The sequence below is a fragment of the Vicia villosa genome, linkage group LG6, assembly GCF_029867415.1.
Source record: "Vicia villosa cultivar HV-30 ecotype Madison, WI linkage group LG6, Vvil1.0, whole genome shotgun sequence".
In the NCBI taxonomy this organism is placed as follows: domain Eukaryota; kingdom Viridiplantae; phylum Streptophyta; class Magnoliopsida; order Fabales; family Fabaceae; genus Vicia; species Vicia villosa.
In genome coordinates, this window is record NC_081185.1 from 161,670,055 (window position 1) to 161,682,783 (window position 12,729).

Genomic DNA, 12,729 nt, shown 5'->3' on the forward strand with positions numbered 1-12,729 from the left:
CACATTTGTCTCTTTAAAGTTTTATCTGCTTATGCAAACCTAGTTTTTTGTTTGTGTTTTTTAATATAATATACTGTTTTCAAATGTCTTATTATAAAACCATGTTATCTACCACACTAGCTAGAGAATAAACTAGAATCATATGTATTGCCAAACTAAAATCAATGTCTAAATTAAATAAAACTACAAAATCAAATGGATATCAAACTGTGATTTTGACAGTGCACTTGTTGTAGTGCAGGAAGTGACTTATGATAGCAGAAAATAAACAAGCATGAGTTGAATAAATACAATATGATCATGTTTTAGTCACTCATTTTATATATAATGTAACAAACCTGCTGATACAAATATCAAATGTTTGAACAGTTCCATCAACACTTCCTCCGATAATTTCAGTTTTTGTTAAACAAACAGACATCACCCTATTAGTAAATGTGTCAATAACCTGCACATCATTTATAATTCCTGTTTAAAAATTGGGTGCATTGGATCTAATAAACAAGTTAATAAGTGAGGATGGGGAATTCAGTTGATGAAATCCACTTGTATTGGCTCAGTGTTGTGGGATTTGCAGTCCCAAAAGCGCTTTGAATGATCATACTTTTACACCAGTTATCTGCAGAACAATTTAACAGAAACTATAAAATTCAGTTTTGAATCATATTGAAAAATAGTTTGAATATAGTTAAAACCATCCCAATTCATACACTACCAATCATATAACATACAGTCCCAATTGATACACAACCAAGCAACCATGACACACTTTGAAATTCAGTTTGAAATCATATTCAAAAACATGTTTGCATATAGTTAAAATCATCCCAATTCATACACAACCAATCAAGCAACATACAACCCCAAAGAATACACAACCAATCAAACAACATACAGCCCCAAAGAATACACAACCAAGCACACAAAAAACACTTTCATTGAACATTAGAAAAGTTACAAACGAAGAAATAGACTGTGGGAACCCAACAAAATACAAGCAGAAAAAGAAATAAGAAATAATGCAGCAGAATGATTGTTTAATTAATTGATGAAAACTGGGATTACAGAGAGGGAAATGACCCTGGATCTGACACAGAGCAAGCTCCTATAGGTGGCTAGAGCCCCCTATTCATGACTAACAAATAGAATATTTCCCAAGGTAGTCCTCTCAACCTCTCATGCATTCCTTAAATTGAGGACTCGTACAAACATTCTCCCTCAGCCCCTCTAACAGAATTATTATTCTTTTCCCTTTTTGCACCTTCTCGAATAAACTCTCCATGCCTTGGGCCCATTGGGCTGATGATAAACCATAACATCCTTTGTCTCATTCTCAGTCACGTGGTTTCTATCAATACTCCTTTCTGAAACTTCAACCTTGTCCTCAAGGTGGAATGTTGGGAATTGGCTTTTAATGGTCACAACATCTTCCCAAGTTGCTTTATCTGATGTCTGACCCTTCCACTGCACTAACCACTGTTGCACTTCTTCACCTAGTTTCGTAACCTTTCTAGATACCAACACCTTGTCAGGTTCTGGTGCAACTGGTTCTTCACATTCTAACTGGTCAGGCAAGTTCTCTTCACCCTGATAATTTCCTACAACTTTCTTAAGCAACGACACATGAAAAACGGGGTGAATTTTCGACCCCTCCGGTAATTTTAACTTATATGCTATAGCACCAACTCTTTCAATCACCGGGTAAGGGCCAAAGTATCGTGCTGCTAACTTGGCATGAATTCGGGAAACCACAGACTGTTGTCTATGCGCCCTTAGTTTAACAAACACCCATTCTCCAATCTCAAAAGATTTCTCTACTCTGTTAGCATCTGCTTGTGTTTTCATTCTGCTTTGCGCTTTCAGCAACTGCTCTCGCAATTGACGCAAGGCCTCATCTCTGTCTTGTAACTCCCTTTGGACAGCTTCAACACGTGTCTCGCCAATTCCCCAACGAACCAAAGCCGGTGCTTTCCTCCCATATACAACCTCAAAGGGGGTCTGTTGGGTTGCTGAATGATAGGTGGTATTGAACTAGTATTCAGCCCACGAAATCCAATTCATCCAACCCTTGGGTTGATCGGCAGCAAAACAACGAAGATAGGTTTCGAGACAACGGTTAACTACCTCGGTCTGTCCATCGGATTCAGGGTGATAGGCTGAACTAAATTTCAAATGTGTCCCCTGTAATTTAAAGAGCTCTCTCCAAAATGGCTCATGAATATAGGATCCCGATCGCTCACAATTGACATAGGAACACCGTGCAACCTAACAATTTCTTTGATAAATATCTCAGCAAGACTTCTGGCTGTGTAAGGATGTTTGAGAGGCACAAAATGGCAGTACTTAGATAATATATCTACTACCACCATCACAGCCTCATAACCCTTGGATTTAGGCAGACCGGTTATGAAGTCCATTGATAAGTCTTCCCACACATTCATTGGAACTGATAGGGGTTGAAGAAGACCTTCTGGAGATGCTGCTAAATATTTATGCCTCTGACAAGTATCACACCCCTTTACAAATTCCTGAACTGTATTCTTCATTCCAGGCCAATATACATTGGCTGCTATTCTTCTGTAAGTTCTCAGGAAACCGGAGTGCCCTCCCTGGGGTGAACTATGAAATTCCTGCAATATTCTAGGAATCAGCACTGATTTTGGTGACATAACTAACCTCCCTTTGTACAACAAAGTCCCCTGTTGTATACTGAACTCAGGATGTGCGGTCGAATCCACAGATAAATCCTGCCAAATTTTTCTTAGCTTCTCATCACCCTGTAGCTCCTGATGCACCTGCTGATACTCTTCCCAAAACGGATAGGACACAAAATTATTGAATTCGCATCCCTCTTGAATTCGGGATAAAGCGTCTGCTCCTTGATTCAATCTCCCAGACTTGTAGCTATGTCAAAATTGAAACCCAGTAACTTAGCTACCCAATTTTGTTGTTCACCAGTTATGATTTTTTGTTGTAACAAATCTTTAAGGCTCCTTTGATCAGTTAACACCACAAATTTTCTTCCCAATAAGTAGGGTCTCCAATGTTGGATAGCTAACACATAAGCCATCAGCTCTTTCTCATATGTTGATTTTGCCAAGTTCCTCACCCCTAAAGCCTTACTAAAGTAAGCAATGGGATTTTTATCTTGCCTTAAAATAGCCCCAATGCCTGTTCCAGAGGCATCACACTCAATAACAAACTCCTTCTCAAAATTAGGCAAAGCCAACACTGGTGCCTCTATCAATCTCTTCTTCAACAAATCAAAAGCTTGTTGTGCCACTAGACCCCAACAAAAAGCATCTTTCTTGGTCAGATCAGTTAGAGGCTTGGCTATTTTTCCATAATCACGAATGAATTTTCTATAATATCCGGTTAATCCCAAGAATCCTCTCACGCTACTGTACTTGTTGGAATCCACCGCAACTTCTTTTTCCGATATCATGTTCCCCAAATATTCTAGCTTGCTTTGCCCAAATTGACATTTCTTCCTATTAGCTTTCAGACCATGTGCTTGCAGGATGTTTAATACTTGGCCCAAATGATTTATATGCTGCTGCCAGTCTTTACTATATATTAAGATGTCGTCAAAGAACACCAATACCCCTTTTCTCAATAGGGATCTAAATACTTCATTCATAAGCCCTTGAAAAGTTGATGGAGCATTCATCAACCCAAACGACATAACCAAAAATTCATAGTGTCCTTCATGTGTCCGAAAAGCCGTTTTGTGCACATCCTCACTCTTAACTCTAACTTGATGATACCCAGATTTTAAATCCAATTTGGAGAAATACCTTGCTCCATGTAACTCATCTAACAACTCTTCAATCACATGGATTGGGAATTTATCCGGGATTGTCACCTTGTTCAGAGCACGATAGTCCACGCACATACGCCATGTGTGATCCTTCTTTTTCACTAGTATGATAGGACTGGAATAAGCACTGGTGCTATGCCTAATGATTCCGGTTTCCAGCATCTCTTGAACCTGTCTTTCTATTTCATTTTTATGAAGGTGGGGGTAGCGATAAGGTCTAACGTTGACGGGACCTTCTCCTTTACGAATGTTAATCGCATGTTCCCTCCCCCGGTTAGGAGGTAACCCGACCACCTCTTCAAACACCCTATCATAGTGTTTCAACATCCCCTGTACCTCCTCTTGTTGACCAACAGATAGTTGGGCCTTTGTCACATCTTTTAGGGCATTGTCAATGGACCACAACACTCCTTCATTCTTTCCTCTACTCCTGCTCAGCAAACTCTGTAATGCTTCCTCCTTATAAACCTTGCTCCTTAGCCCCTGTAATGTAACCCACTTTCCTCCCTTCCAAAAATTAATAATCTGTTTGTTCCAATTTACAATAGTGTCTCCAAGAGTCTTTAACCATTCAATTCCAAGGATTAAATCAGGACCCCCTAATTCAAACAAATGTGGGGTGCATTCGATCTTCACTTCTCCAATCTCTACTTCCACTTTCTTACAGCGCCCCCTAATCATGGTTTGGAACCAATCTCCAAGTTTCACGGACATGTTGGGTGTGTCCTCGACCTCCCAACCCATTCTTCGTACCAATCTCTGATAGATAAAATTATGGGTAGCTCCGCTATCAATTAAAATCAAAACCGGCATACCGTGAATCTTCCCTTGGAACTTAACTGTTTGAGGTTGCTCTCTGCTTGGTGTGATAAAATTATTCACGCTCATAACACTCATCTCTCCATCAGTCTCAATATCTTCTTTTTCATTTACCTCTACGGCCAAAATATCCCCTCCTCCTTGTTCTACGTCCCCTTCTTCTACTATTAACACCCTCAACTGCTTGTCTGGACATTGATGCATAGAATGAAAAGGCCCACCACATTTGAAACATAAGCCTTTTTGTTTCCTTTCCAATAATTGAAGATATGTGAGGTGTGAGAAACCTCTTTCTCTTGGCCCAGATCTCCTTCCTTCATTTTGGCCCAATTTATCTCTCTTGGGTCCCACAGAATTTTTGTCATTACTACCTGCTCCATGTTCCTGAGCCCCTTTTACAAAAACCCAATCTGATCCACTTTGACGGCCCACTCCACTATTATTGGACTTATAACCCGACCCGTATGATTTGGGTCCCCGGTTATTTCTCAAACTCATCTCTTCGTTAACCTCCATCTCTACAGCGCGTGTAGCTTGGAGAAGTCTTGCTCGCATCATTCCACCCATCGTCATCAAGCTTCGTACCTTTCCACGGATTTCACTCTTCAATCCATGTAAAAAGTATCCTTGGAATTGTTTGTCAGGTAATCTTGGGATTTGAGCAATTAGGTACTCAAAATCGGTGATGTACTCCTCAATCGTACCCTTCTGGCGTAGTTTTGAAAGTTGCTCATAAACATCGCCTTCTCCGTTTCCGCCATAACGTTCCAAGAGAGCACTCTTCAGTCCTTCCCATGTCAAAACGTCATCTTCATCCAGGAGAGAATTAAAAAAATGAATCGTAGAACCTTCCATACACAGTTGGGCCAAGTTCACCTTTAACTCCGGTGAAGTGTTTTGCACCCGGAAATACACCTCTGCTCTGGATACCCACCCAGCTGGATCTTCCCCATCAAAAGATGGCAGCTCCACCTTCCGCACCGACTGTCAGAACTCCATTAACGCGTCTCCTTTTAACTGAAATGAACTTCCACCGTTGTGCTCCTCTTGCCCCTTCATGGATAGTGTTGACTTCCCTGAGCTCCCTGTCAGATTATGGTTCTGAACACTTTCTTCGTTTAGCTTCAACGATTTACCCAGCATTCTCTCCAACATCGCGACCAGATTTTCCGGCATGTCCTTGACGGTGCTCTCCACAGCTGCAAGCGACGTACGAACATCTGATAACTCACTCTCCAGTGCTTCAACCTTAGCCTCCATTTTTCTAAGTGTGATTTGTTGTTTTTTAGGTGACATTCACTGATTCCCCTCGAAGAAATCCGGCAGGTCGGACCAATTTGTTGGGAACCCAACAAAATACAAGCAGAAAAAGAAATAAGAAATAATGCAGCAGAATGATTGTTTAATTAATTGATGAAAACTGGGATTACAGAGAGGGAAATGACCCTGGATCTGACATAGAGCAAGCTCCTATAGGTGGCTAGAGCCCCCTATTCATGACTAACAAACAGAATATTTCCCAAGGTAGTCCTCTCAACCTCTCATGCATTCCTTAAATTGAGGAATCGTACAAACATTCTCCCTCGGCCCCTCTAACAGAATTATTACTCTTTTCCCTTTTTTCCCCTTCTAGAATAAACTCTCCATGCCTTGGGCCCATTGGGCTGATGATAAACCATAACATCCTTTGTCTCATTCTCAGTCACGTGGTTTCTATCATAGAACAAGAAATAGACAGTCACTGTGTTAGAAATCTATCCCCCATAATTAAACATTATACTCATGAGCATCATATTATCTAGTTTGAATCTTCTGTAATGTCACTGTTCAAACTAGATAATATGATGCTTATGAGTATAATGTTTAATTATAGCGTAGAATACCTGAATTTTCAAGCATAACGAGAAAGTTGTGGCTGAGAATGTGACGACGAGACATCTGAATTCCCGGATCCTCCTCTTGCTCTTGAATACATTTCTTGAAACTCTATAAAATAATGACAACCAATTTTTTAGTAAGACACCTGAATTAACATCTTATTTCTCAAATATAAAGTTAAATTTTTTACCTATTACAATATCTTCTGAAGAATTTAATTTTACACTAATATATTTAATAATTTGGATATTAGTGTTATTTTTAGTTAATTCTTATGAATATATGGATAAAAAATTATTTGAGACGGCCTAGTTATGATTGATCTATTAATTCTTAGGGCGTGTTTGTTTCAAGGTTACCAAAGTTATTCCTGAGAATATGAGCATAAAAATGCACTATTCCCTTGTTTGATTCAAGTTTTAAAAAGTTATTCCAAAGAATTTTTTATTCTAAAGAATATTATTTACACATAGTTTTTGGGTGTGTTTGTTTCAAAGTTTCAAATTATATTCCTTAGAATAGTATTTCGAGGATTATTGTTCCTAGGATTATTATTCTCACTTATGTGTTTGGTAGAAATTAAGGTTTCCTAGGATTAATTGTAATTTTGTTTAATTTAAAATTACAAAAATAATAAAATTATAAATAAATGTGATTAGTAGTGAAAAGTTATAGTTGGTTGAAATTATTCCCATGAGAATGATATATTCTCACTCTTTAAGCCTTGGAATAAAAATAAAAGAATCATGTGTAGATAAGATTCCTTGGAATAAAAAGTTCCTTGGAATAATTTTTTTAAACTTGAACCAAACATAGGAATCTTGAATTCCCATAGTCTTATTCCTGAGAATATTTTTTCTAACCTTGAAACAAACACACATTTGGAATTCTTATTCCAAGGCATAAAGGGTGAGAATAAAATATTTTCATGGGAATAAGTTAAACCAACTCTAATTTCCAACTATTACTCATAATTTTTTTTTATTTTTTTATAATTTAAAATTAAAGAAATTTTATTATTATGCCAAGGAATATAAATTTCTACCGATTGGAACAATATTCCCGTGAATAATAATCCTTGGAATAGTATTACAAGGAATATATATAATCTTAAGTCATGAAACAAACACACCCTTAGGCATGAAAAAAACTTGGTAAATAATTTTACACTTAAAAAATAATGAAAAATAATAATTGTATGAGTTAAAATTTCAGCCAAAGCATTTTTTTAATATTTGTGTTAGAAATATCTTAATCACACCATTAAAATCCATTGAAAAATATGAAAAATAATCTGATGCTAACTTGTGCTTATGTAGCCCTAACAACAACTAAGAAATTTTATCCCTATACAATTACTACTAACAACAACTAAAAAATTTATCCCTATATAATTACTACTAACAACTTTCACTCTTCTAATACCAAACTTAATTTAAATTATTCGTGCTTTTTTTATAAAAATATATATTATTTGATTTATTTTATAATAATATGTTAAAAATTAGAAATATTAGTATTATTTATAACTAAATATTTTGATGAATTATTTAATTTTTTTATAAGATCCATTTTTATTATTTGTCCTAGACCTCTAAAGTTAATCATCATGCACATTAGCTTTATACCATGGCCAACAATTAGAAGTAAAAAAAAATTATAGTTATCTATAAACAATATTGTTAGTTCAATTATGTATATGTGGTGTCTCCCATGTCATATAGTTACATTATCAAAATAAAAAATATAATTCCACGTTAGCTGAAATTAAAAAAAATAAAAAAGAAAAAAAATGCCACTAAGCACGCCACATAGGCTTTGGGCGTGTGCCATTTTCCTCCAAGGTCTAAAAAAACAGAATCTTGAAATGGCAAGGTTAGTTTTACAAAAAAAAATTTTACAGGGGAGTAAACCAAAAGTCGCCTATATGACAGGGGGCAAAAATGGTAATAACCCTTAATTTTATGGATTTTAAAATAAACACGGGCATTCGTTTTCCTTTGTCACACTTTTTGCGTTTTCCATTCAACAAAGTATGAAATGAAGTCAGGTGGCATCAAATGGAGAAATAGTTTCTAGTTTGGTATTCTTATTCACTTCGTTACTAATTGTTTATATATAATTCAAACTTAAACATGGAGCCCAAAAAATTAATAAAACAACTTCAATTATATTAACTTGAACAATGAGCTAGTTTTGATTGTTATCCCAAGCAATACAGATAATTTGTCATCCATATTTGAAAAAACAATTAAACCAAAATGCCAAAATACTAAAAAAAATCAATTGAATTTGAATTTAACATTCAACTTTACATCTTACAGCAAGTGTGTTACAAAAATGACATCATCACATTATAATGCAAAGTGAATAAACAAAAAGCATTTGAATCTGAATTTGAATTTACTTTTCAATTTACATTTCATTTAACAAGTTTGTTACATATTTGTAATTTGCACAATGCCACAAAGTCTAAAAGACGGTTTTGCGTAGCACCAAACACACCCTTTGCATTGCAGCTATATAATCTCTTTCTGCAACCTCTCTCTCTTCCATGCTCTAACGGTTTTTCTCTTTCTACAAACTTGAAGTTGGAGCTTCTCTTCCTTTCTCTTAAGAACGACGGGTAAATGCGCTATCTCGTAATTTATCTTCCTTTTGCAAGTATGATAATCATATTAATGTTACTGCTTTTATCATAAGCAAGAATCCATTTACATCTTTCATTTTTTCGTTGTTTTAGTCTCATCCGATGACTAACATCATTCCGAGTGGCGGCGGCGGCGGAAGCGGCGGCCAGAATGAATCACTTGCTGAGCGGCAATCAAAAATCAATGCTGCATGTTCTTCGCTGGTGGAAATTGGTTTCGATCCTGCGCTGTTTACCCTCAACATGATCCAGCACCAAGGGTTAACGGAAACTGAGTTCCTAGAGATGATGGAGCCATTTTCTTCCATAAAAAATCTCGCCGAATTAAGATCCCTCTTCGACGCAGATCGTGAATCGTTGGTTGGTTCATTTACCGATGATTTCTCAAAGTTCATTGCCTTTGTGAATTGGGTAAGAGGTAAAAAGGGTAAGAAGAGTTTTGATGATGTGTCAAGAAACAAGACTCCAAAAGGGAATAAGGAATTCTCAAAAGCTGATGTTGAATTAGCACAGATGCTGGTTGATTATGGCGCTGCTCGTACGCTAGAGTACAAGCTCATTCAGAGTCAGATTGAGAAATTAAAGAAGCGACAAATGGAGCTGGAGGCTGAATATCTATGCATTGCTCTTGATTTGAAGAATAAGGTAGGTCCTCTCACCACGTACACAAAGATTCCCATCAGATTGTTGAGAGTTCATGCTCATAAGCTTTATCTCGACGATTGTACAATTAAGGGTAAACCTGCCATCCCGATAACTGATGAGATGGGGTTCGTGAAAGCTGTGGACGAGTTTGGAGAACTTGCTAGAAAGAATCACTTTCTTAAGTTTTTGAATGATCCTATTAGGAAAGAAACCATTGAAAACTTCTTCAAGCATATGATTTTGAGGATGAAGGGTGGTTGTCAGAGATTGGTGTTGGGTGATTCTGGTGAGCCTTCTAATGAAACTGAGAATACTGTTGTTCATAAGTTTGCTTCAGATTTCTTAAAGGAAATTTCTGATGATGAGGCAAATTCAAAGAGAAAGGGAATTTCTGATGATGAGGCAGAATCATCGAGAAAGAGGGTGCGAATGGGAAAGCAACCTATGGAAGAAGGAGAGCATGGTGGAGACTGATGAAAAAGTCTAATTGCAAACAAGTGGATTCTTATTGGGCCTAAAATTAGTTTTATTGGGCTTGTTAAAGAATGCCCAATAGTGATATCACAGTTACGAATAGATGTAGTATAACATGTGAAATGTCCTTAATATATAGTCTATGATTTGAGAATTAGGAGTTTTTACCGGTTCATGACCTATAGTCTATGATTTGAGAATTAGGAGTTTTTACCGGTTCATGACCTATAGTCTATGATTTGAGAATTTCAAGTTGTTTACTTGTCGATCAATCAAAATCGCTAGTTTGACTTTGTTGTTGCTAATTGTCAGTAAATTCTCTTTCTTTCGTAATATTCATTATTGTTGTTTGTCAATTTTGTTTCAATAAATAAAATGGCAAATCTATTTTTTTTTCTTTTTTCTTTTAAAAATAATTTTATTTTACTTATTAATACAAAATTATTGAAGTATATTTTAATCTGTATGCCTCTAAATTTTTCTGTCAAAGAAAAACATATATTTAAACCTTTTCAAATATAGAATTGAACCATTAGTTTTTAGTTTTACTTTTAGAAATTCTTTTATTAATGAAAAGATTTTAATTAATGATATTAATTAATTTAAAGTATTGATATATACGATGACATAAATTAATAAAGTAATGTAATAGAAAATTTAATTAAAATGTGATTTTTTAATAATTTATAACTGCATACTATTTAATCATTTAAGTTAAAAATAGATCACAATTTAAATCACCGACGACGTATCATTTTTTTCACCTTAAAAATAGTAAATTACAATAAGTTATTTGATAATAAAAAACTTCTCAACCAAATTTATTCTCAAGTATCTTTTTAGATTTTTTTTCTTCATAAAAATAAAGCTTACTCATTACTCAAAACAGAAATAGTTTATATGTGGGCCTTAAGCCCATTAAAGCTACATGGTTTATCAACTTTTAGAATTTTTCTAACACACCCTTGCGAGATTGTCTGTTGTTTCATTATTCATTTTGAGAGTGTAGCTGAACTTTATCGCTTTAAATTAGGGGTGTTCGTGGTTCAAAAACTGCACTAAACTCAGTTTTTAAAAATCACTTTAATAAAAAACCAATTAACTATTAAAGCAGTTTCAATTCAGTTTTAAATTAGTTTTGAACCAGATTGTATTTATAAACTGGTTTACAATCAATTTCTAGTTATAAACTGGTTTAAAACCAGTTTATATTTAAAAGTCAAATTTATTTTATAAATTGTTTTTAAATTTTTTTTATAATTTGGTTTTTATCTATGTTGCCATATGCTTTGTTATATTTTATGCGCTCCAGTGGCTCTACTAGTATATAAATTTCAACTAGTATATAAATTATATGTAGTGGCTCTACTATATATAAATTTCAACTAGTATATAAATTATATGTAAAAAAATTTACTACTTGCCGTTAATATTTTCTTTTTATCTTATCTACCACATGTGTATGTTAATTATAAGATGCAAATGGAATTTCAAGTTTTTTGTCTTTGATTTCAGTCCGTGTAGTGTAGTGACTCTTTTGTTTTTCAGAAAAAACTGATATTTTTCGCATTTTCGAAAAACTCGATTTTTCAAAAACTATTTTTTAAAAATATTTAAATGGATTTAAAGTTTTAAGTAGACATAATTTATTGAATCATAAAAATATTACATATAGTGAATACATTTTTACGGATTTTTTTTTTATTTCATAGGAAAAAATTATTCTTAGATTTTTTAAATTTTTGAGGAAAATAAATATTTTTTATCTTTCCAGGAAACAATTATTTTTATATTTTTTTAATTTTCAGGAAAATAAATATGTTTTAAAAAAAAATTGTGCTAAATTATTATTTTTGGCTTAAAGAAAAATCAAATATTTTCAAACCAGTTTTAAATTGAAATTGAATTGTTTAAATTAAATGGTTCATTAACCATTTAAGTGGTTCAGTTTTTTAATGGTGCAAAACAATTTAGTTCTAGTATACAATTCAGTTAACCATATTTTTGAACACTCTTACTTTAAACCTCTCCCTCACCTTCCTTATTGATCTACATATTACGAGGCAAATCCTTCCAACCATTCATCATCTTCACCAGATCATAATTATCCGATTTAAAATCAGTCATTTTTATATCATGCTGTAGAGCTTGTTCCATCGCCACTTTTATAGCCATGCCTTCTACTGCGAGCGGGTCTCCATTACCCAACACCTTAAACGAACTTTGGATGATGGCGTGACCTTTATTCCTAACAATCGCTCCTAGGCCTCATTGTCGCAGCGGGAAATTTAAGATTAAGCTATTAACTTAATTCGGATGAGTAAGAGTTGCCACCGAATTTTATTGTTTCCGATAAAGAAAAAGTAAAAATATCTATAAAACTCTAATAAAGGATCTAGGTACAAAAGTTGATTACGCAAGGGAAAGATATTAGCGCCCGTCA

General features: G+C 34.8%; 1 protein-coding gene across 1 annotated transcript; it reads left to right on the forward strand.

The window, feature by feature from the left end:
* Positions 1 to 8,990: 8,990 nt before the first annotated feature.
* Positions 8,991 to 10,582, forward strand: LOC131613038 (uncharacterized). The gene is made up of 2 exons (XM_058884761.1): positions 8,991 to 9,143; positions 9,261 to 10,582. The coding sequence occupies exon 2, from the start codon at positions 9,270 to 9,272 to the stop codon at positions 10,284 to 10,286; it is 1,017 nt and encodes a 338-aa protein (XP_058740744.1). The 5' UTR covers positions 8,991 to 9,143; positions 9,261 to 9,269; the 3' UTR covers positions 10,287 to 10,582.
* The last annotated feature ends 2,147 nt before the right edge of the window (positions 10,583 to 12,729 follow it).